At 40.6% G+C, this 26,861-nt stretch overlaps 1 protein-coding gene across 2 annotated transcripts in view; it reads left to right on the top strand.

Annotated features, from left to right (window-relative positions):
- The window catches only part of rbfox3a (RNA binding fox-1 homolog 3a), a gene marked incomplete at both ends in the record, with an annotated part of 224,532 nt that overhangs the window by 98,291 nt on the left and 99,380 nt on the right, over positions 1–26,861 (top strand). Inside the window, one exon of one of the 2 annotated variants that reach the window (XM_084567707.1) lies at positions 17,531–17,656. The exons of the other annotated variant lie outside the window; for it this stretch is intronic. Coding sequence (XP_084423833.1) covers positions 17,531–17,656 — 126 coding nt within the window. Of the gene's footprint in view, positions 1–17,530; positions 17,657–26,861 lie in introns of those variants that run through there. 2 annotated transcript variants of the gene reach the window in all.

Below are 26,861 nucleotides of genomic sequence, written 5' to 3'. Positions count from 1 at the left end.
TGGCCAGCTTGGGCTTGTTGGTTGCAGCTTTAAACTTTCTAAAGACAGAGTACTCACGTGCAGTGAGAATTAATCAGTTGGCTCTAAACTTAATACCATAACCTAATATTCCCTTAGACGTGGCCAGGCAGTATTGATTGTGCTGTCAGTCCTATGTAAATGCCCCTCTCTACTATCACATTTTGACCAGGTGATGTGAGGCATCTGACAGTTTAATTTGACAGCTGGAGTGTCTTCACTGTTTATCCGATCTGGCCTAGAACACTGCAGCACTGCTTTGTATATACACCCATTCGATTTTTACTACAAGGAACTTTAGTGAGCATTAAATCTGAGTCATGAATTTGTGAAAGAACTTCTTGAGTTGTTAAAATATTTAAGGCATATGAATTTGGTTCAGGGGGAAGTAAAATGTCCTTTCTTTTATATGCTTTCAGTAGACAATTTTAGGAAAATTGCAGAGGACTCCAGTAAAATGTCACTGTTTCAGCACGATTTCAAAACAATGCATATTGACTCTTTCTGTGAATGTGTTTGGAATTATACTAGAAAACAATATTTTTTTTTTGCAACCTCAGGGTGTAATGTCACCTGCCGTTTTTGTTTTTCAAATTATCTGTAAATCTCTTATTAGTTAATCAGCTTTGTTACCAAATAGCTGGCTAATGCAATTAGCAATATAGCTCCCTGCTGTTATACTCTGCTGCAAATAATGCCCACCACATTCATTCAATAATGGGGTTTTAGTCAAAATTATGACCCAATTAGACCTAGTTTCACATTCATTTGATTTCACAGAGGAGCCGGTTACGTTTCACCTCATATGTAATTACAGCAGAATTAATATCAGCGGCAGTAATTGGGTTTCAAGGCAAAGTTAAGTAAGTAATAGCACAGAAAGAGGCTAGAGGGGGAATATGATATTTAAACAGGAGAAATTGTCGCTCACCATGCAGAAAAGAAATAATTGTCATGTTTTTTTTTTTCTTCTTCTGCACAATACTGCAAGCCAAGCAGCAAGTCATATACAGTTAGAGGGAAGGCGATGTCAGCTATGAGGCATTCACGAGCAACACGAAACACTAATGAACCAATCAGGTTATCGGTCTTCAACAGTTGAATAAATACTCCTGTAAATGAGGGCAGAAAAATAATTTGTAACAGCAAACTCACTGTAGAGGCACTTTGATGCCAGCATTTATCAACAAGTTTTTTAATTTTGATGTTGTTGTTTTTGTATTTTAAGGAGACACAATGTTTATTAGTTACATATATACCGTCCATAGTGCCCATAAAAATAAAAAAATAAATACATAAAGGAGCAGTGTGTGGGATTTATTGGGATTTACTATCAGAAATATACCATAGTATTCATATAATATTATATAATTTAATTGTTGTTTATATTATTATACAATCACCTGCAGCTAGGAAATGTTGCGTTTTTATTAATTTTGAATGAGCCCTTCTATGTTTCTACAGGAGCTCAGAATGGACAAACCAAACACTGGCTTCAGACACGGTCTTTTGCATTTTTTACGCTGATGTAGTATGTGGAAGTACCATGTTAGGTTCCCTACATGCTAGGCGCATTCAACCAGTTGCAATATAAAACCTCACCGTTAGATGGCACAAAATCCTGCACACTGGTCCTTTAAACAGTAAACAGTGAAACAATGTGTATAGCCACTCCAGATCATGACAACATGTTTAATTTAATCAAGTTGGAGAAATTGTACATCAGGTTGTATGTGTGCTGTTGTACATACTGTATAAGACAAGGCAAACTGCTCATCTGCTTGTCTATGAGGTGAAACTAAATGATTTTAGTTTCTTTACTGCACTTACAGGGCGGAGTCAGCCAATGAAAAATCTTGGCTCACATCTCAAAGATGTGTTTGGTAACCAATTAGACACTGACCATTAAAGTTGATGAAGCTCATCAACTTTCTTCTGCAGATTAGGGTTGGTCACTGATATACAAACTCAGTTGACCCAATGCTGAACCTTGAGTAACGCCAACATTATTATAAACCAATTGTGAGGTTTTATGGTTTAAACAAACATATTATTTCCAGTAATGTATGATTTTATCCATTTAACCCCTTGACGCCTGATTTGATTTACAATTCACCTGTCCTGTGAAAGGCTGCCCCACGACCTTTCACAGGACAAGCAGTTACAGAAGATGAATGAATGAATGAATGAATATTTTGGGCTGCCAGAAAGATATGATGGCTCTGTAATTACTAATGGTTGCGTTTTCACCTGATTTCAACACTGGTGTAATTATTGTGATTTTCCAAGCACTTGGAAACACTCCTTCATAAACTGACAATTTAACAGTTTTTATTTACAGGTTTTGCAAAAACTGTGTCCATGCCATATACATCCACTGCCCCCTGATACGAGATGATCTCATGTACTTTGGAATTTAGGCTTTATTTAGTGGTTGTAAAGGTGCAATTGCAGTTTGCAGTCACCTCACCCCCTTCCCTTTATAGGCTTTTTTTAAAATTATTATTCTTTTCCGAAATTGAAATTACATACGTACATCAAAATTTCTCTTCTCTATCCCTTCATCCTGTCATTAATATTTAAAGCGTCACCCTGAGCAAACTCACTCACCAAAATGGTAGAGAGAGAGAAAGAGCGAGAGAGAGACAGAGACAAAGAGAGAGAGAGAGAGACAGGAAAGTGGGTGAGGGGATTGTGTTCCCAGGAATCCTTTAATCCATGGGAATTAGCCATTTAATAGCAAATCGCCATTTGTAGATTACAGGGTTTAAACTCTGGGGTGCCAACAGTCTCTGACACCTGCTTTAACACGTATAACCTGGACTACACACACACACACACACACATTACTGTATACATACTGAAGATTTTTACTGGTCATGTACCATGAAAGCATGTACTGCACCTGGAAACCTTTAACACCTTCTTTCATTTTAATGCCATCTTTAAGATTTGTGTTCGGGTCTGAACTCATGTAGAAATGAAACAGCTTCATGCAGTGCTTTACATTAATGAAGGATGCAGATACCTAGTTGCATTATAAGTTAGCTCGCTTACCGGTGCCAACTAAACCAACTTAATCGGGAAATAAAAACACCATTACATAAACAGTATTACTGGTGTAGCAGAAAACTCACACACACTCACACACGCATACTGCACACCAAAGCGCTTCCTGTAATTTTGGTGTTGCAGCAGTGGCATTACAGGGGATCAAACAGCTGCTATCTAGTCTCATTCTCATGATCATTTTGCAGAAGATGACAACTGTGTGTTGTCCCAGGCACAGATAAGGCCCATACAGGAAACAGCATTGTGTGTTTTTAATATTCGGCAGGCAGTAAGTCATTTACTTCTCAGCACATAACGAGATGCTATCGCCTCTGTTTCCCCACCCGCCCCTGATGAGAGAACAAATACTGAGAGAGAAGACAAGGGAGAAAAGCCATCAGTTCATCGGCTTGTTCTTTTCATAAGAATAATCATTTTTGGTTTAAGATTGTTTGTTTTTGCTTTTGTTCATATTTTAAGTCGTCTCTGCAGACCGTCAGCAGGTGGTTAGTGTGTAGACGTCCCCCATTAAATTTGCTTTGCATTTGACGCTTATCCACTTTATTATGAGCTGTGCAGTTTGTTGGAGGATCACATGGTGTCCAGACAGTCCCAGCATTAGTACAGCTAACCCTTTACAGTTACTCCAAATTAAATAACGCATCACATCATTTCCAAATGTCCTTTAAAGTAGAAGCATTTAATGATGAGTATTTGTAGGATGTCCTCATGTCTCTTTGCACTACTATGTTGTACCCAATTCCATAATATAATGAAGGGTTTGGGTTAAAATGACTTACTATTGTTAAGTTATAGTTGAGATAATAGGGACACACTGCTGGAGCCATGGTTGGGTAAATATTGAATAGAACCCTATTATTTCAGCTATCAGAGAACAGTTTAATGTTAAATCCTTTTTTCAAACAAGCAAATGCTGCTGTCTGGTTTAAACATGACAAAGTAACCAAAGAAGGACATATCAGAAACACTAGTACTCAGAACAATTCATATGAAAATGGTGCATCATTATCATAGTCAAAAGTTAATGGAGAAATACAATCTAACAGGCAATTTACATCTGAGGCACAGCCTTAATAATAACTGTTGTCTAAAAAAAATAATCCTCTGACTTGAAATTTTAAATTACCCTATTTAAGCTCAAACATCCTTTGTGTTTTATACGTCATTGTCTGATTTTCAGAAGATCTTTCAAAAGAAATCTCAGTTGTAATGTTAAAGAGGATAAATGGTTAAAGCCAGCACAGGCAAACATTTAAGAGGGGTGAGGGGAAAATTTACTCAATGCAAAAGTTTACATTTAGGCTTTAGGCTTCATGGGATGCAATGAATGAATAGACATGTAGTCTCTTACGCGATATGCATCACCTATACTTTGTACTCTAGTTTGTATCATGTTTAAATGCTACGTATGGGCTTTAATCACATGTACAGTATGTATGATAGACGTATGTTTCATATTGTTCCTCCTGCTGCTCTCTTCTTCTCCTCTCCTCTCTTTCATGTCTTTTTCTGTCTCTATCCGGTCGGCATCGAGCAGATGGGTCTGCTCAAGGTTTCCTCCTTGGTGCCTGTTCTGAGGGTTTCAGGCTCTGGGTTCCGTGACTGACGTGAGACTATTTGTATTGTTATCGACGCAAAATAAAATGGAATGGAATTGAAGTGGTGTTCTTGTGGTAGGAAATGTTACAGATTTTATAAAAGAAAAGCTGAAAGGATTGATGGAGGAAAGGATGAAGGCTGCTTCCTGTGAGAAAAAATGTGGCAGTAACTTCACATTGAACAATTTTTTGTTGAATTTCATTTTTAAATATAAATCTTATATTATGCATCACGCTTGACAGAGATCAATGTTTACTAATTGATTACAGTAATAATTTGTAAGTATATTTTTCTCCAGGGCGAAGGTCGGGGAGTGTCTGCAGCCTTTAATGATCATAATAGTCTCTTCCTCCTTTATGGAGGGGCAGCTGAAATGATTTCCACAGCTTTCCTTGGAAGGTCAGCTTCATTTAAGGGTTTTCCTTCATTTGTTCCGCCAGTGACTCACTGGCATAAAAGTTAATTTTGTTTAAATATTACATGATGAAATTCTGAGAGTTGAAAAATGAAATCTTTGAAAATTGCTGCAATATTAATGCATAATCCCTTGCATTAGATTTAGCTTTGACTGCAGAAAACCTGCAGCTTTCCCTCAAAGGCAGCTTCTACCATGAACGTGTTCGACTAGCTCCCCTGCTATAATGCTTTAGTATATACAGTATAGTTGTTTAAATTTGTTGTTTAAAGTCTGTGGTTCTCTCTCAAGATGACTTCTAGCCTGCCCCTTTCACACCATCTCTTCCCTCTACCTTTACTTCTTACCTATACTCTCTCAGCCCCCACCCTTTGTTTCTCCCAGCAGTGCCAGCTGTTCCCTTTCTCTTCAACAACACACACATTCACGCTGACACCTGTGTGTACTTTGGGTTTGAACATACAACGATGCAAACACACAAACTAATCTCACACAAACAATTCCTCTCTCTCCAGACCCACACTCTCTCTCACACACACCTGTCCCCGATGCAGGTAGACTGCCCACATATTGCGACTGTGAGCCGGTGCCAAACAGTGCTGGCCCGCGCGTTCTGAGCGGAACCACGGGGAATACACAACCTGTGGTTTGTGTCGGCTCAGAGCACTGTACACCCGGTTTAACATGAACACATTAACAACGCGGCTGAGGAGGAAGGGCTCCACGCACAGACATAAACGCAGACGATTCAGTTTTAAATAAGAATTTACTCAAGGAGTCACTGTGCGTCAGTCGACTGCAGGCAAGCCTGGCTGTTGATCTAAAATTGTTGAGATATTGACGACTAGAAGGTTACCTTCTGAACTACAATGTTCAGCCATTTTATAATGAGACTTTTTTGCTTACACTTATCCTCCTTATCCAACAGTATTCCTTCATTGTATTGTTCGATCTTGTACTTACAGTTATCCTGTATAGTTGCACATATCAATAACAGTTCGGTTGTATATATTGATAACAGTGTACATCCACTATAAAGTTAAAGTTGCACTTAGAGACTCCAATTATAAATCTTCTGTTAATATATTCTTTTCTGAATTTTGTGTTATATTGTAGTAGAAATAGTAGTGAAAGAAGTGGGGCTGTAGTCGTAGAAACAGTATTTCATAGCTCTGCATGTATTTTCATTGACCTGCTGCCAAAGTGACAAAAAACAAGAATCTTAAATCCTCACTGATTTGACTGCCCGGATGTCAGGATGTCATTGCTGCCTATGTTGAAATTCCTCTTGTAGTTATTGAACACATTTTGTTGCTTTCTGTAAAGGATTCATACCTTTCTTCTGTCTGTCTCCACCTTTCCGGTCCACCTCTATAGCGTACATTATCAAAACAAGAGGCAAAATGACGCAGCTATTTTGATTTTGACTTCAGGTGATCGTAATATGGTCCAAGTCCAGTCTAAGAATCATTCATATATTAATATTTCCACACAGGTATGTTTGTATTCTGAACTTTTCTAATACTTCGAGCAGATTCAGCCATGGCACAAGCCAATTGAAAGGTGTTGTGTGTAGGTTCCAGGCTCGAGCGTGTCATGTAATATATATGATATTTCTTATGCGCCCAGGATTTTCTGTTGCCAGATACAACATACTGAGAAAGCATTACCACAGGCGATAGAGAGAGAGAGGAAGACAGAGAGGTTTATTGACAGAGGTCAGAGTCAGGTCACTCAGGTGAGTTGACGTCAACAAGGGATGGCTCCTCTCCGGCTCTGAGTGCGAGCTGATTCGTAGATGAGGACCTCAACCAAACGCGGACGCTCTGGGGCCTGACAGGCTGCCATGTTTCTTTTATGAGGTGTAGCTGCAGAGTTTGACTTTGTTTGGGCAGTGTGGTCCTGCAGACAGTAAGACTGACTGATCTGACATCAACTTGATTAAATGTTAAAATGGCCAGAGGTTTTGGAGATTGCTCGACATGGAGCCGTCACGCCCGCCCTTGTGTTGATGTTCATTGATCTTGCCCAAAGACATGCGCTGAAGATGGATAAAGAACAGTCTGGAGTGGATACAGCTTTTAGATATATTGTTTGTTATATTTTCTACACATTGTGAGTCCATGGCTATTAGTGTGGCCAATGGACAAAAATAATTTAGTGTTCTAAGGCCTCTAAAAGGTTTCATTTATCGCACATTTGGGGAATTGTATGAAAAACAAAACAAAAAAAAAAACAAGTTTCATAAACAGCAGTGCCTCGAACTTCCCCTCCCTGAAAAAAAAAACAAAATTATACTTTCAGTTTTAATGTCATAGACCCTTTACATGGCATGCCTTTTAGCTGGCCATAGCACGAAATGCACCGATGCAGTAAATAACATTCAGAAAGACTGTATTCCATATAGGTTAGCTGGTTCCAGGGTCAGCATATACTGCATGCTTGCTAACTGCATTCATTTACCATGACAATTAATTGCGACTCCAGGTGCAATTTTAAAATTGTTTGTCTTTACTGTCTGATTATATTAGTTTAGATCAGATATGTCAAACTCAAGGCCATGTGCGGCCTGTGGGACAATTGTATACGGCCCACAAGATAATATTTCATGTCTATCAGAATTGGCCCATGGGTATTTTGCGTGCGCACCATTCCCAGACTGCATCGCAATAGTTGAACTTTTGGCATCAGAGTCTCGCGCAGAAGCTACATCAGTCCATATGGTTGACCGATACAAGCTCAAGCTACAAGCAATAGAGCACTAAATACTAAAATATGTTAACGCATATTCTTACACAAAGACGTAGTAACGCTGTACCAGTTAGCAGACAACGGGCTAAATCAGTTAGCCTACTATTCCACGGTAGCACACACGGCAAACAGAAAGCTCACTAAAATATAAACACCACTACAGCTAAACACCAGTTGGTTAACATACATACTAACATACAGACACACTGAAAGTGTCCATTAGCCAAATAACACCTGCATATTTGACACGGCATTAGCAAGTTAACTTAGCCCCGTGGTTAGCTCCACTCTCCACCGTATAGTAACCACCACGTTAGCCCCGATAGTCTTGGTTTATTCTGCGTTTTTCATTAATGTCGAACAGAGAATTCAGACAACGTACAGGTAACATTAGGAAACCATACTGTGGACCATTAATCTCTTACAAAAAATAGCGTTGTATTGGGCCCAGTTGCTAAAATAGTCAGACGAAAAGTGTTTGGAACACACCCGCAAGTTTTGTTATAAATTCTTTATTATGGCTTGGAAATAGTTAAATTCATATTTCTGTATGAATGATTTCTGATCTGATAAGATCAAATGTGTCTCATTTTAAATAAATATATTCATAAATATTCATTCTGGTTGGCCTATGATTTGGAGCTATGTTCTGATTGAGTGTGATACCACTGGTTTAGATGATAGTTTATAAAAATGCAGTCAAAGAAATGAATCAGTTTACACGTATCATCTTCCAACAAAGAAGGTTCCCCCAGGAACTGGCCTGTTTGCTCCTGCGTTTACTGTGTTTATCGCCTACATGTTGAACTTTTGTCGCTGCCTGTCCAGTCAGAGCATCGGTCACAGAATCTGTCTGTACTCATGTGCATCGTTTAATTTCAACAGTGTTATAAACTACAACCAAAACGCTGCAGATGCTACGTTGCAGTGTAGTGTATATAAGTCTTAAATGCTGCTTCTTTGATAGCGTTGGTGTTTTGGCGCATCACTGCGTTGCAAATAGAGGTAAATGACTCACAAGAAGGATTTGATACTTCAGAGTGTGTGAGTTGAAATCCCCAGCCTGGGCCGTGGGATGTGGACTGTTGCAGCAGTCAGAGGAGGGTGGGAGGGACGGTGGGGTTTTCAGCCCCTAGGGAGGCAGAATTACCCATCTGACTGCGGATAAATCAGCTCGCAGCACACACGGAATTTACGAGTCACACTTGATAGATAATACAGAGAGCAAGTCGACGGGGATTCTTGCCCTCCCTCTTGTCACTGCTCTTTCCCTCATCCCGCTATCCGCTTATGTCCACTAATTTGGCTGTCTGCTTTCAGTTTTTTCACTTTTCTATCCCGTCCCTTGTTCCCACTCAGCCCTCCTACTCTGTTAAACCTATCCGTTCTGTAATTTCCTCTCTGCAGAATCCGTTTGTTCCCCCACTCATCCCCCTCTCTTATTTACTGAGCAGAGAACAAGAATAGAGGAGCAGTAATGATAGCATGACAAAAAAAAGGGTTTGTTGTTTCTGTGGCGGCTTTCCACTCTGTATTATCTCCCTCTAGTTTTCCACTTGTTTTTTCTCATTATTTCTTACTCTTCCTAGTTTTATTCAATTTCAATATTGCTTCAGCTTGTTGCGTCTGTCCCAGTTCTGTTTTTACTCTCCTGCGCTCTTCTTTCTAGATTCCTTACAAAACAACTTAGTTTGCTCATTTGGGAAGCAGGCTTTGATGCTCTATAGAACAAATCATTCTGCTTCAGGTAGCCAGTCTCAAATTTGATCCATTTGGACCTTGCTTTCACCACAAAAAAAAAAAAAGATTATCCTCTTGAAAATTTGTGCTCACACAAAAAGTTGTTTTGCTGCTTATTCATTTCTTCTGCGTCCCTCTTTCCCCCCTCTCTCTGGTTTCGGAAATTCACAAGCACTGCAAAACAACATCTCTGAAATGCCTGCTGCTGACATGGCCAAAACATCCCACCTCTGGGAAACGTAGTTTCCATCCAGCCGCCTCATTTCCCAAGATGCTTCAGGCTTGTGCTTCTATAAATCAGATGCACTCGTTCCACAGAAATGCAAATGTTGGTGCCGGTGCACTTAAATTCTCCCTGAGATATATTACTGCCTCTTGCCTTGTGTGTGTTTGCGCCTGCATGTGTGTGTGCGTATGGGTAAGAGATATATTGCGGCCAACCATTGGGAGTGCTAAAGCAGAACGGGGTGGATTGAGAATTGCACTTCTGTGACGTCAAAATATAAAAAGCCACTGGACTGATCATTGACGATGGGGGACTTATTCTGTTTCTGAATAAGACTCAGGAAAATTTCTTTTATTTTCCCCTTCTCTTGTCCTCTGCAGCAATTGGTCCCGTTTCACAGAAAAAAGACAGGTCTGGTGTGTGTGTAGCAGCCTGTGAATGGAGGGAGAGGAAAAGATTCACACGCAGGTGGAGAGAATTTATCTGAAAAATGTGAAGTAAAACAAGTGAGAAGGAACAAAGGAGGGTTAGGGTTAGGGAGTGATGAGAATCTGATGCGTACCACGGCCTTTTGACTGGGCAGCCAGGGCATCGGTGATGGATGTTCCTTTAACAGATTTGCTCAACATTAAAGGCTCCATCCCTCCACTGTGCTCAGGAGAGTTCTCGCTGCCTCACGGACCACCAACAAGGCCTCTGTCTGGGGCAGGCCCCCTGCGTGGAGCCCTGGTGTTAGCGAGCATTGGAAGAAATACTGCCATGTCAGGCCCTCCATTATGCCTCAGAGGAGAGGAGAGGAGAGAGGAGGAGAAAAAGAGCAAATCAAGAGACATATTGATTCTCAGCAGTTTTTTGGTACTGATCAAATTGTATTGAGTATCGCAAACGGCAGGTATAGAAAACTGGCTTTGAACGTCTGGTCAGGGCTTGTGAGGTCTCTTTTTTTCAGGGCCTGTCTGATAAAAGGTCAGTGACCAAACACAGTCAAATAAAATTAAAAAAATTTAATCTGTGAAGTCCTTTTGACAAGAACATTCATTTGCCACCACAGAGGGCTTGTTTTTTTATTTTTGGACAAGCATAGAACCATATTATTCAGTATATTATATAGCCATGATAAATCATTCACGGCCTCAGATGCAATATTGCGGGGTCTTTGTTTCCCTTTTTTTCTTTTTATTCTGTGAAACACAGCAAAAAGTGATACAAAAAAATTAAGGAGCAAAGTACAATGAGGTTCGTATGGCAGGAAATACAGCAGTGGCTCCTGCTGGACAAAACAGAACAACAGTCACCATTGTGCCCTGTGAAAACTCTTTGCAGAAATCGTCCAACTTGTTAAAATTAGAAGCTTCTCCCTTTTACAAAGGCAGCGATGATTGTGCAGATGAATGTAGGGAAATGAGCTTCATTTGGAGAAATATTGTGTTAATTAGAGACCACTTTAACCGTTTGTTCAATGAATCTACACTAGGAGAACTAACAGTACTAACAAACCATTTCTCTTGGTGACCAGTTAAGAGTTTCTGTACTGAAAGTCACTTAGGAATTCTGAACTCTAACAGCCCAGGGAGGTCTAGAGCAAAACAGCATCTTATATAAGTTAGTGAAAGTATGTTGTGTGATTTATATACAGTTTCCTGCTGAGTCTTATGACTGGTGTATTTCGACAGCTTGGATCTTATCCCTACCACTGACCCGTCTTATCTGCTGGAGTATTTTTCAAAAGCAGCAAAAAAGACAGAGTATCCATACTGGATAACTGGTGTCTTCTTGCAGGTAACTTATATGGTATATCTCGGCCTCTTTGATTATATGGTGCCCGTCTGCTTCCCTCTACTCAAGAAGAATTTGCTGTTACCTCGCTAATGACTCATTTTTAGGGGGACATCCCTTCCACCTTGTTCTAATCAGCGCTGGACACACACACCCTCCTCACACACGCTCAGTGCTGCACAGCGAGCAATCCTACGCTAATTACCTTCCAATTAGATTTACTATTATTCCCTAATAACCCAACTGGAGCAGGGTAATCATATGTTGGAGTTGTGCTCTAATGCAATCAGGCCCAGCGTGGGGTCAAACTCAATTTGGTTTAGCGGCATGGAAGGAATAGGCTCTCTGCTTTGATAGAAGAGCCTGGCCAGAGTGAGTTAGAGGAATTAATTTCATCTCAGACTGTCGTGCGGTTTTATTTTTTCTCTCAACATGCCTCACCGGTATGTTTTTGACAGTCAGATGAATTTAAAAGGCTTCGCTGTGATAAAGTGTGATAAAAATGTCTTGTGGATAAACAGTTCATTGTTTAGTTTTCATATACTATATGCAAAAACTTTTGTGAATACTCCGGTGCTTTGTGTTGGGGCATCTCCTAAAATCAGTCTTCTCTTTTTGTTCTGAGAAAAAATACTTTTTATCCGCTTTTTTAAAAATCTGTGGACACTGTCAACAAAATCCACACGTGTACAACAATGAATGTATCCTACTAACAAGTACTGTGAGTGTATCCAAGGCTGACCAACTTGTGCTGAAGCATCACTGTTGTCCCAACACATACGCTGTAGTTTATTCTGACTCAGCCCCTCGTGTGCTTGCTATAAATACTCACAAGAGCACCAACTGTCAATTAATCCACCACCAAAAATAGTCCCCAACTAATTCTGTTTGCAAAAAAAAAAAAAAACTACCAAGGCCAAGGGCCTGATGCACAAACCTACTTATAAATAAATACTATACAAAACAAACAAACCTGGATTCTCAATTTCTCTGTGTATAAACTGCTATTTATAAAAAGCTGTTATTTTCTCACCAGTGCTTGTTATGCTCACCGGTGGAGTTGTCCATTCTCATTCAATATGAGGGCTATGAATTGGTCATCAGCATCTTCCTGCCATTTAATAGCGATGCCAATGAAATTACAATTCAATTCATTTCTGGTTTTGGTCTTATTAGGGCATTTGCCAACAGTAAGAAACTATGAAAAGCTGTGGTTTTCTATTGCATTCTATTCTGTTGTTGTTATGGTCATTACATTTTTTACCACACTGTTTATTTTCACGTTGAGGTTTTCTGCTGTCTACCCTCGATATCAGAACAATAAATATTTAAACTATTATGTGGAATGTCTGTTCACATTTTTCTCTTTCAGTGCAGCTTCTTATCAAATTCATATATATTTTTTTACTCTCTGCTCCATTTCTCTGTGTCTGTATGTATGTCTCCGTCACAACCCTCTTCCTCTCTCTCCTGGATCTCTCTTTCCTGGATTGTTTCATACAGAAACACCACAATATTCTCATCTCTAGATGTATTAATAGACAAAGTTGTTAACCCTTTTCATGGGAGCAAATTTTTGAAGAAGTGTTAAAGGTGTACGTTAAGACATCTGTTTTACAGAGAATTCAAGCTCCACTTACTAGCTTCCTGATAGCTTTAAGGCACATCTTATGGTACCGTGCAGTCAGTGGAGTGTGGAAAGTGCAGACACATTTATAAATGATTAAAAAAAATCTTACAGTGACTAGTTCTCTAAACATAAACACATTATGAAACAAAGCTTAGAAGAGAAGAGGAGGTAACGTCAAGGGTAACGTTTAAAAAGCGAAAAATAAGAGACGGTACAGTACAAAGTGGAAGAGAGAGAGAGAGAAGGAGGGAGAGAGTGTGCGTGTGAAGCCAAAGTGGAGCGTTAAAAGACAGGCCTTTTTGTTTCCTCCTTGACTTTGTGAGTGTGGTTCTACCTTGCAGAGGACAAGCACCTTAGGGGATGAAGGGAGGAGAATGCCTAATGTTGTCACTCTGTCAAGTCTCAGGCCGCTTTGATTCCTCTCAACAATCCCTCTCTTTCCAAACACGGCCTCGCCTCGCCTCGCCGCGCCTCGCCAGCAGGGACTGGCCGTTGCTTTCAAAGTCACTTTTCCTGCCGAGTCAAGCTGCCTGCGTTTTGCATAAGGGCTCCAGCGTGTCCTGCTGCGAGCGGTGTCTCTTTCTCGTTTTACCTGAACTCGTTTTCATTACTTATGCTCTTTTAGCACTGTTTGCTAGCTAGGTGCAAACATACGCTTACTTTAACCCATACACATGGACCTCTTATACCTTAACCCCCCCAACACACACACACACACACCAGACACACACCAGACACACATGCCTTATGCTTCCCATGGTATTAATGGAGAGAAGATCCATCTGCTGTGAGAATAAAAATGATAAATATTTCAATAGGTTCAAACTGGCTTTGATGCTGAAGCGTGGCCTTGAAGCCTCAATGTCACTGGCCTCTTCAGTTTTCATCAACCCCAGGAAATGCTCAAAGACAGAGTGAATAAATAAAGAAAAAAAATACCCCCCCAAAAAAACTTTAAGCTGCCAAGCCTCCGCGAGAAGCATGCCTGTGTTGATCGATGACGGACTCTAGGAGACAACGGCACCAACAGCAGGTGCCAATCGCGTTGGTTAACACAAAGATTTCCGAGGAAACACTGTTCTATACACTACCGCCTCAGCTCTGATATTGCGGTATACATTGCTAGCCGTGAAATGCATTGGAGGTTAACTGAGGTAACCACTGGTAATGTTTACTGAGCAACTGAGAGGGCAGGAAGTCAAGATTGCATTTAAGCTGCAGCAGAAACGATTTATACGTAGAAACACACTAAAGCTGAAATCACACAGTGAATTTTCTGGTTGAATTTGACGAGTACACACAGATGCCACAGTCAAATTTGCTTAGAGCTGATTTAATGTATAAAGAAGAAGAAACATTGGAAAAGAGTATTTTTATTCTTAAAGCTTTAGTTTGACGAATCACATTTATGTTGGTTTGCAGTACACAGTTATTATCAAAGAATGGATTTAGTGTCTTCATTGGACGGTTTGTTTCTTTTAGTTTTTCCGTATGAATTATTTGTCGTTCTGAAAGGATGGTTTTTGCACAGTCTCCTTCTCTGTTTGAACTTGTTGATGTAATATGTACTGATTATTGATTCCTTACAGTGTGCTATGGTATTGTGAATTTGACATCTGACAAGTTCCTAAATGATGGCAGTATATTTCTATTGACTGCAGTGTTGTTTAATACAAATTAACCAATTCATTTTGATCAGATCCCTTTGTATTTGAAGGAAGTCTCACTTTACAGTCTTTAGATGTATTCAAAATATGTCTGAGAATTTCTTTGATTATCTGCCTGCTGATATTATACCTAATATTTTAGTTGGTTTATTTGCCCAAAAATCGTTTTTCATTTCACTGTGACCTGAAGTGAGATAATACTCTAATAAGCTGCTGGCGGTTCTTCAAAATATCTTAGTTTTTCTTATTAAAAGCTCATTATAAGTCACTTTTGGATGTAATGAAGCACTCAATGTATTTTACAGTAGGTTACAATATAACGATACACATAATATACACATGAGCACACACACCCGGGAAATTCCAAACCCTCGCTGTGGTAATGTATGGAGAGATGAAAATAAACACAGTAATATCTTTAGATAATGAAACATTACCGCAATATTGGAAATTAGATTGGCATGCAGTCGGCCTGTGAGCATCTGTGTGGCTGCTGAATATTTGTAGTTGCGCCTTAGAAGAAGAGGAATCTAACAATATATGACTCTTCATTTACACACACACACACACACACACAACGCCATTTGAATGAAAGGAGCTGTTTGAGTTATATCAAGCTTGGTTTTGAAACCAATGCGGAATCATTTCCAAATTCACAGACTTCTGTGTGAAAAAATGAATTCTGGGAATTTAGTTTTCTTGAAAAAAACAAAACACAGACTATGTGAGAAAATCACTTTACTAACCAATAATTTATAACAATGCTATGGAGGGAAATGAAAAAGGTTTCAGCACGATAAAGTGGTTATCTGTGGATTAATTACTTGAATAATGATATAAAGTAATAAATAAATGTAAAACAGTAATTCTGTGAGGACTACAATGCTTTTATAATCCAGTTAGATTGATCTGATCCAAAACGTTGGTTTGTTTGTTCATAAGTGAGAGAAATGGGCAAAGAGAGACGGAGAATAAAATAAGTTCAAGATGGAATGGCACCAAGCACCATTATTCCTCCTCACATATTCCTTTTCTTTCCTCCCCACCGCTCTGTTTCCTCCTCTCTGCCACCCTCTCGGTGGAGGATGTATTTAAAACCAACTTTCCCCGTCACGTTCAGATTAAACTGCATCATTTAGTCAATGTTGTAGTACAACAAAAGAGAAATTTTAAAGCCAAAATGGAAATAAACTGCTGCCTGCCTTCCCCCGTCAATGCCCCACAGAGGGAGAAAATAAAGGGAGGAAGGAGTGGGGGATGTATATTTTACTGTATCTCATTATTCAGCCATTAGCGCTGTTCTTTCCAGGGAAATGCCGTGCTTAAAGAAAATATCCTCCCCACAGTTGAGCTATAAATTAAATTAAGCCTTTGCATCAGCTCTATGATTCTGGCAAAGGCGCTAAACACGCGCTGTAATTGTTTCCGTCTTTAATTGTTTCTTAAATAAAATGAAATTATTTTGGGGATGATTATTCCACCTTGCAATTACGCTTTCATTTCATCCAAACCCCTTAGAGTGTTAAAATGCATGTGGGGCAGAAGCGAATAAAAATGTTATTTTTCGTATTGAACAAAGCTGTGGAGCTGCTGTTCGTGATGCTTTCTCACAACATTAGGATCAAGCACATGCCAGAAAAACAGTCAAATTGATTTACTGAAAGAATAACGTATTGAGGGGGAAATTTATGATTAGAAATAGTTGTTGTTTTCGTCCATTTTTTCTCCTTTTCTATAAAAAATGTATATCTGTGTGCTGCTCTGAGCAGAGTATGAATGTTATTTAGTTTGGTTTTCCTGCAGGAATACAATGGCTGGTTATTATTAGGAGTTTGCCATTAGTGGCGAGTCTGTCCTGAGCATCTCTGGAAAGGGTTAACAGCATGGATCAGCTGCTCTCCTATTGTTATGTGTGTGAGCGCGCACACTCAGAAATAGACACACACACACACACTCCTCTGTGCTTCTCCCTCTCATCCTTGCCCATTTGATGTTAGAATACTCCAGAGACTCCCCTCCTCCTCCTTTCTCGTCTTCCTCCTCCCACCTCACCCAGCCACTCCTCTCCCCTCCAATCACTCTCTCCCAGCCCTCCTAGCCCCTCTTTCTCCCTCCAATCGCTCCCTCCGTTTCCTCTAGGACCTCCCAAACCTCTTCGGTCCTGCCTCCAGCCTCCGCCTCCTTCTCCACACTCCTTTCTCTTTCCCTCCTATCCCCCGTTTCCCTCCTCTCTCCCACTCACCATACCCATTCGCGTGCCTTGCCTTCTCCACCTCTTTCACAAAGTAAACAGAGGAGAGAAGAACAGAAGCAGAAGCATCACGTTGCCTGTCTACCCACATTAGATTTTCCTACACACATCCCTCCGCCCGGCGCTCCAGCTGCTCAGAGTGTGCTCACTGACAGCCGCAGTGGTGTGTGTAGTGCATGCATGTGTGTCTGCGCGCGGGGCATCCCTCGTCTGCGTTCACTGAAGTAGTAACTCTCTGACTGCTCATCGCTGCCGCTGAGAGAAGTAAGGAAGCGAGAAGGGAGGGGACAAGAAGTAAAGACAGAGAAAGTGGTCCAGAGAGGTTGAGAGGTGAGAGGATAGACAGAGTGGAGCATCTGTAAACAGAGGTGTGACTGAGTCTCTAATGAGTAAGGTGTCCCGTCTCCACATGCTGTGCTCTATGGCGAACTCCGGCTGTGTGCTACTGTCCGGGTCCGGGATGTTACCCCATTCTCTGCAGTGCCCCCCTGCTTTTCTCTATCTGCCCCAGGTAAGACAGCACCCATCACACCACCCATCAGCACCCACACTCCCTCAGTTCTCCTGTGCTTGCTACTTTTGCTGGACTTTTAAGTCGTGCTGTTCCTTTTGTTCCTCTTTCACAACTTTCACCCATTCACCAAATCTCCATCGAAGGTACTTTCGAAATGTATCTCCTGTTTGTTTGTTTTTTTTCTTTTTAGTACTGATTGTCTTTTTTTTTTTCTTGAAAGTACAGATTTTTGAAAACTTCCATGTCAGTCAGCGGCGTCTGCATCACTGCTACACTTTTCTACATGCTGTTGGTAAACACTTCATTTTCTCATGCTCCTCACACTCATTCTCAGTGCATTGAATTGATGAACACATGGAGCAGCCACCCACCCCCACCCCCACCCCACCCTCCCCCGTGTGTGTGAGAATGCTTGTGTGTGTGTTCACTGGGCAGCAGGACAGGGACACGTCGGCTCAGAACTGAATTAGACAATAGAACCAAATGACTGCTGGCTCACTTCTTGGAGTGGCTGCGTGCCTCGTCATTTACGCGGCTGTGAGCGCTGTGCTCCTATTCATTTGTGCCTTGTTTCTCCAGTTATCGCTCTGCGTGACTCAATCTTGTTTGTTTACTGTAAAAGTGCTCAACTTGACACCGAGTTGGTCAATTGCTGTGTTGAGCACCAACGCAGTCCACGGGCCGCGGTGGGTGTGTGCGACGGTCTATGTGTGTTTGTGCCTGGTTTTACTACTGGCACCATGTGCAGTGACAGGCGGTCCCTTTTTCTCTAGACAGTTTGTTATTGCGGCCGTATAAAATATGATAAGACTGGAGAGAGCTGCCATATAAAATATTAGCAGGCTGCAGTGAGCTAACCTGCCACGTCCAGACTCCAAATAGCCACCACACATCACCTTTACAGTGCGGCCCAGACCACCCGCCTGCTGGCAGCGCACACGCAAACACACACACACACACACACATGGGTACAAGACACAGAGCATGCACCAGCTGGGATCCACAAACACACACACACTCACCCACTCCGTTTCATGCGGCGTCACAAACAGCACGAGTCCTCGGGGAAGCAGTCTGTTAGTTGCTAGTGGTGTATATGTGTGTGTGTGTGGGTGTGTTTGTGTGTGTGTGTTCATTTATTTGTTTTGGTTTCTTATGACACTCATGGGAAGACCCCTTTTTACAAAATGCAAACTTGTGCTATTTGGCTTTTTTCTCCCATTTGGTTTGGATTGATCCTTTATCCGTAGAAGTGTTGTTAAAAAGAAAGAAAGAACCGACTGGTGCTTGTTCCAGCGGTGGAGGGATGAGAGAGTGTAAGACTTACATTTCTGTATTAGTGAAAGCTTCTCTTTGTACTGTGGATTTTCTTCTGAAGCCCAGGAGTAACTTTGCTCTTACTATGGAGCACAGGCTGGATATAGTTTACGGATTTCTTTGATTTCTTTAATATCAAGAGTTTTTGTTGTTTTATTTTTCAAATTATTTCTCAGTGTATTTCTTTCTTTCATTTTTAGCCACAACTACGGTCTTAAAATCTTGAGACAGTGCAGCGGAGTGCATTACTCAAATCTTTTTCTGTATTTCCTGTCCAGAACCAGACACTGCTATTAAACTGTACACACTGAGTTATTACGTTGTATTTAGGTGTTTCTTTATTTTTATTTTCTTTCTTTTTTTTTCAAAATTCTACATTAGGGGAGGATTTTCAATAATATATTTCATGGGCGTGCACAAACAGTCATAGTGATCCCGAAGAAACAGTCCAATGACGTAATGCCTCAGTTGATCACAAGTATGCAGACATGCTTTGACGACGGATTTTTGGAAAACTGAAATAATAGGAAATCTAAGTGATCAGGACATCATTTCTGGGAGAAAGAGGAAAAATTCGAACCTCTTGGACATCATGAAACACTTTCACCGTCATTATCAACCTGGAAAAGCTTGTTTCGGTCAAGGATGACTTCTGACTAAGTGGTGCGCGAAGTGCTTTTGACTGTGACGCTGTGTTTAAGCCCTCAGTAGGATACCCCTATTCACCTGCCCGCCCCTCCTCTATCCACTTTTGTGAACAGACAACATGGATCACAGCTAAGCACGCCCCCATACATTCATCTCTTCCATCCTTGTTTATTGGATTTCCATTCCCTCTCTTTTCTTCCACCCTTTTTCTCTATTTCTCTCTCTCTCTCTCTCTTTTTTTTTCTTACAAGGCGTCGCCTTGGAAAAAACAGTCCTCTTAAGTCAATACCATGTGCTAAATCTGCTTGTGCAAGCTCCTCTGCTCTCCCCAGGGAGGAAGGGGTTTGGAGGGAGGAGGGTGGAATCTTTACCAAGGCGCACCTAATAGTTAAACACTTCCTGTCTACTGGTTGGAATATGCGCAGGAATATGGAGAAATAAACCCCTCGGTGTTTGTTTCATTCCTTGCTCTTTTGCTCTCCATGCCATCTTTAGTCTTCATGTTTTCCGTTTTGGCTCTTTTTTGTCGAGAATGTATTGCTTTGTGTGGCAAAACACTGTGTTCCTCTGTCTCATGCGGATGTGTTTTTGATTCATCTAATAATAGAGACTGCATAGACTGCATGCAGTTTGGAAACTTCTTTGCTGTTACACAAAAATGATATGATTTAACCATTTTAAATATCACAATTTTTCTCACAATAATAATTTGTTTTGCATTTGCATGTTTTTTTTATCTCTCACTTTTTTAATTTCATTTCAAATTGAGCACCATTAACAGCACCCATAAATGAAGAGAAATCAAAACAAAACAGGGAGAGATGTGTGTGAAACATGAGTGTTAAGCATGTTCAGGACCCTGGACAGCTCCCTCACAGACGTCGGGTAAAGAATGGGTGTGGAGCTGCGAGGAGTAAAGTCCCAGCGTGTTGTCTGATGAGTGATTTATCACTGCGTGGCATCATTGTTTTAGATCAAATGAAGAGTTGCATTGCTCTTCAACTCTGATACCATTAATATACGCTGCGCGTGTGCCTGTTGGGGGTGTGTTAGTGTGTGCACGTTTGTGTCCATTAATACACTCACTTAGAGGGAGCTGGAGATCAGTTACAGTCTGCCGTTGCATTAGTCCTGAGAATCTGTCTGTCTACCTACATCTGTATGTGCACATAGCCCACATATAGCATTCCACCAAAAAATAAATAAATTGTTTCTGGTATAAACCTGAAACCTGAAACAAGACAGGAGTAGACTTCCTTGTGCAAAGGAAATCATATAATGACATAGGACAGACCCAAAGGCACTAAAGTAATTAAACAGATAATTGGAAAATTATAATTTAAATCAGAAGCAATCTGATCAAATTGACAATAAAGTCTGTGAATCTGAGCAAGCATTCAATGTCCTCTTACAGTTACTGGCAGTTCTGATTACTCAGCTGGTACCACAAAAGTATGAAGGGCAAGTATATAATATGACAGCAGTATCAAACATGGTCATAACACATACATTAGCACCGAAAAGGAAAAGACGGTCACATAAGCTGCTAGTACCGCAGCATCAGTGTCTCATTTAATGCTGGGTCATATAAAATTTAGTTTTAGTTTTCTGCACAATCACCATGACTCCGTGGCTTTTTGGTCTTGTGTTGTTGATGTGTAAGGATGAAGCGATGTAGTCATTACTGCAGGATCAAGCTCTGATCTTTCCATCTGAGCCACCGACTTCAAAAGGTTCATTGCCTAATATCATCAGCGTCCCGTGCTGCAGCAGTTTTAGCTCTTTTATCAGCTTTTAGACGAGGGCACACACCTCTACGCGAGCTGCACACGAGCGCGCGAGCACAAGCACAAGCACAAGCAAATGCACAGCGTCTGCTGTTGTAAATTCATTGTATGCACTTTGCGATCTGTTTGAACCGCCTTTACCGACGCTCTTAAAGGTAAAGACTAAACTGAGAGATAAAAACAGAAAAACAGACATGTAGCAAAACATAATTTAAAAGAAACAAAATTCAGACAACCACATAAAATGACACAAGGGGAATATCTTCATGAACAAAAAAAATAACCTGGAGATAATTTAGTAGCGATGGCACAAAATATTCACAGCACATTATTCCGTGTTTAAATTATACTGAAAACACACACACACACACACACACACACACACACACTGTATATACTGCATATAAATACATAGAAATAATTTCCCTAATAAAATGTAAAAAAGAACTACAAAAATGTCACTGACTATAGTTTTAATAAATTAACAAAACTATTTCCCAGTGTACGTCTTAATTTGCATATTTGAATGTATATGAACTTATTGTTTTTCTTTTTCTTTTTGAAATACAGTATTTCGGATTTGATTTAGCAAAAACACCAACACTAGTTTACATTTACATTTAAATAATGTTTTCTTATGAACATAATGTGTAAATGTCACACATTAACACAACGTGCAAGATACGTGCAATAGGTTAATGCCATAACGTATCAGCAAAATATAATCCATGTAGAATATTTGATTTGTGTTCCTAACTTTTTAAGATTCTGTTTAGACCCTCTCAGCACACGGTTTGGAAAAGATGCTGCTCCTGCCCCAAATGTAAAATACTTTTGGTGCCTAAATCACAAACGTGCATGAAAGAATTAACCTGAGTTTAACAGCTACAGGATTTGGAAGAGACTGGCTTGGTTTCAATTTAGCGCTGGCATTTCTGCTACTTAACAAAGTCCACCATCTTTTGCTAACTTTTCTAAACTCTGTTTTCGTAGCCAGATCAATATAAAACATTGATCATAATCAGGCGATATTGTGGGAAGGCCAGTGACTTGCGCAGTGAGTGAAAAGTTTGCTGCAGTAGCCTCGGTATCTGCGTTGATATGAACACTTTGCAGATATGTTATACTGACGTTCTCTCTGGCGGCTGCTGTCTTTCCATCCTCTCCCTCACTCCGGCACATCTTTCCTAAGCCTTGATAAGCCGGTCTGCTCTGAGGCCAAGTTCACACTGAACATGTTTTACATCTCTCAAAGTTAGAGCTGAATTGGTAATGCAAGTAAGTAAAGTCATTCTTTCCCTTATTTTAAACACACACACACAGATGCGCACACACACACACGTACGCACACATCTCCATCAGACAGTGTGTTCTGCCTCTCATTAGCTTTTTCCACCCGTGTCCCAATTTATAATACACGAACAATGTAATTGGATAGAGCTGAGGCCTTGGCTTTTCTACATCCCTCCTTCCCTTCTCTTGCCTTTTCTTCTTGCTTCACTTTCATTCTTTATTGTCTCGTCCCGTTTGTCCCCTTTGTCTTTTTTTCCCCACCCTGTTGAATAAGGAAATATACGTTTGACCTTGAAGTCACTCCCTTATAAACAGCAGACAACTAATGACATGGTAGTTAGGATTACAGGGCTCAGTCTGCAATGAATTCTAATAAGCTCCAAGTCAGACAGTGTTGAAGCTTCCTTGTGCATCCATCTAACTTTGAGTTCAGTTTGATTTATTGGTCTCATTGTTGTTATATATATAGAGAGAGAGAGAGAGCGAGCCAAAGCTGTGAATAGCCCAACTCACAAAAACCAGCAATCAACAATAAAAACCTAAAAAAGGTCAGTCATTGAAATAATTAGATGAAAATAAGTAAAAAAAAAGTTTCTCTCTGTCTCTCTCTCGCTCTCTCTCTCTCTTCATCTCTCTCTTCCAGTGACAGTCTCTGTGAAATGATAGGCTGCTACAGAGATATTTGTGTCTCATAAATCCTCCATCTTCCCCTTGTTATTTATGATGGTTTCCGACCGGTGAGAACATCAGAAGGTGGAGGAAAACACTGCCATGACAACGCCCAGCCTCCCACCCCTGTATTCAGCGTGCTGTCTGTATCTGGGTCCATCTGTGGTGACATCTCCTCCCACTCCTCCCACTCCCCCCCCCCATTGATACTCACGTGGAAACAATGCATTCATTTCACCAACCCAGACCCCACCCTCCACCCCTACCCCCTACATAATGTGTTCTGTGCACTTAATACACTAGTAGTACGCTGATATACCCACACACGCCTCACAACCTCCTCATACACCTGATTGACCTGTTCTTCCATAAGCCCAATTTTCTTGGCTTGCAATAAATGTTTTCCTGTATGGCCCTCTGAAATTTAAACAATTATTTGTCTTACTATGATCGTCGACTTTTCACTCCAGTCTTTGAGTGCTTCTGTAAATTTTCCACCTTCCAAGGTGGTCTGACAGAATATTTTACAAACTAGTTCTTTTCAGCTTAATCCAGGTGTTGCACATATCATATTCACACTAAAAGTCAAATATTATATGGAAGTAATATACACTGTTGCCCATAACGTTTGAATAGAATATTTTTACCTCTTCTCATGAAATGATTGTGACAATGTGATCCATGCCTGATAGATAAAGTGCATATCTTCTCAAAACTTTATTGATCAGTCTCTTCCATACATATAACTGATCTGTAAAAAGAGTAAAAAGAGTCTGAAAATAAAATGATTCCAACTTTATGTGCCACAGTGCAATTGATTTTCTTTTCCTCGCAAACTTTGAAAGCATTAGGGATGCTACTATAGTATTTTTTTCTTTCTTTTTTTGACATAATAATTTTATTTGTAATGCACCTTCAAAGCAAAGTTAGAAGGTACTGCATAAAGGAAACATTAAAACCACCATATATATGGCACAATGGAATAACCATAATAAAACAGTGGACCAGTTAAGAGAAGAAGATGCTGACTTGGCCAGTCTGAGATCGCCTCGCAGGGAATTCCATAACACAGGGACAAAGTGCGACTTTTGGACACATGGTGTTTTGTGTGCGTCCCCATCGTATTGTAATGTGTGCTTTTCTTCACATTTAATTTTCCATGTGAATGAGTCCTTGTGTTGTGGTTGTTGACATTTGTTTTATCGCTTATTGATGAGCCACTGGGAACGTGCATATGCATTTGTTGGGCTTAAAAAAAAAGGTTAGAAGAGGTGTCTGTGGGCAGTGACCAAGAGGAACAAAATGAGAAATTTAAGATAAAGAACAATACAGACGGAGTAAGGGGAGGAGTGTTTCAGAGAGAAGGGGATCACAGTTTAACATGCCCAAGGTTTCACGCATTGTGTTAGCTAAAGGTCTCTAAGCAGCTGGATGGCTGTACAGTTAAAGGTTATCCAGACAAGACAGCTTGTTAGTGCTGCAGTGATATGACAGCGTGCAGTAGAGACTGGGGTCATGAGGTCAGAGGTCGCAACCCTGATGCGTCTAGGGAAGACCCTGCTGTCATTTGTTTAAGGTTACACACTTCTGTTAGGAGTCCTGAGAGTTTTTTTAGCAGTGTTGATGCGAGATGGTGGGTAACTACCTCAGTGTTCACCCCTGGATTCACGCCCCTGCCTGTTTATGTGTGTATCTACACTACATGAGAGCAACCAACAGCTGTATTTTAGCCACATTGTATTCATTTCCTGTTTTAGTTTGTTTAGTTTTTGCTTTTAGTGTCAGTTCTCCCTCAGCTTTCCCGCTCATACACACCTATCATGCATGATAGATACTGGTTTACACACATGGACCTGCCTAATCAAGCGTGTCTCTGTTCCTCCTCGCCCTCTCCTCCTAATTAGCGTTAATTATGTCCATTAACTTGAGAACAAGGTGTAAATTGAATCATGAGAGGAAGACAAATATTGATGTTAATTGATAGAGCTGTTTTTAGGAGGCGTAGCCCACACAAATGCCTCCAATAGGCTCCCATTAACCCTCATTTGCATAGATTATTCAGTGACAATTAAGAAATAAGATGATCGCTAACCAGGCCTCATCACTTGCTGTGCCGCTGTGTGTTTTTTTTAGTACGTGCGTCTGTGTTTCTGCGCGTGCACTTCCTTGGGTATAAGTGCGTGTGTGTGAGCGCACACTAATTAGGACCGAGGCAGACTTTGAGCTTAAAAGTGAAAGTTTGTTTCCCCTCCAAAGCAACACAAGGAGTGAGAAAACCACTGTGTGAGTGTGTGATGAAGCAGGAAAGAGTGTGTGTCTGGCTGTTCATGTGTGTGAAATCTGATAAGCTCGTTGGCCGTTGCCAGGCAAGGTTTTGGAGGGGCAAATGTGCAACTCAGCACTCTAGCCTCATGAAAAGGACATCAAATCCCTGACTCTGGAAACCTGCATAGACCCCCCTCTTTGCATGAAGCTCACCCATTGATCACCCACCCATCCTTGTGCTCAAGGATATTTAAAAGTTTTGTTAGTTTGTTTGCTTGGTTGGTTTTCATTTGCCGGCAATGGCAACCAACAGATATAATACAAATACTTAAAAATATTAGAATAAAATATATATTCATCATTTAATTTAATGTCATTTAATTTTTCTTGCGAGGACCTTCCGTATCTCTGCCAAATGAAATGTGAATCCATCCAGTAATTGTCAAGATATTTCCCTCTCACTTCAAATGCCATTCTAATGGTGCCGCTACAGTTAAAGACAGACGATGACAAAAGTCAATAGCATTCCTCTTCTGGTGTCCATGAATGTATCGATATGTTTTGGCACTCCGTCCAACAGTTGTTGAAATATTTTCATCTATTAAAAAGTGGTGGACTGACCTGCCGAAACTGTCATACTTGGGGCATTGCCACTAGCATTCTCATTGGACGAGAAAAAATAAGAATTAAGAGAGAGTTCCTGCTGTGCTAAAAAGCAAAGAGTGCTCCAGAGAGTGGCACAGATATTCCAGAAATTCTCAATGTACCAGTGGGCTGAATACTGATCCCTGGGTAAATATTCCCAAGTGAGGAGCTGAGAAGTTGTTGAACAGAGGGGTGAAATTCCCCAGAGGACTGTGTGGTATGAAAACACATGGTCTTGAACAGAAATATAACACCAAGCAGTGCACATATCATGCAGGACAATGAGTCCATCAACAAAACTCTACCTCACTCAAAATTGTCTGTTCTTTGCAGTGGGAGTGTTATGTCCAGGTGAGTTTTGCTGGACGTTAGAATCATAAAACACAAGCAAGCCTATTGACATTTCCTACAGTCCTAAGATGCGAGCAAAAGCAGATGGGCTCACTGACCCATCATTATACAACATCTACTTCGTGGGCAGCTGTGGCTCAGTTGATAGGGCAATCTTCTGCCATTGTTGTGTAAGAGCATGTGTGAGTGGACGAATGAGAGGTACTGTAAAGCATGTTCGGTCTCGC

The sequence above is a fragment of the Chelon labrosus genome (genome assembly GCF_963514085.1).
Source record: "Chelon labrosus genome assembly, chromosome: 19".
Lineage (NCBI taxonomy): Eukaryota > Metazoa > Chordata > Actinopteri > Mugiliformes > Mugilidae > Chelon > Chelon labrosus.
This window is presented reverse-complemented; position numbering and strand designations above follow the sequence as displayed.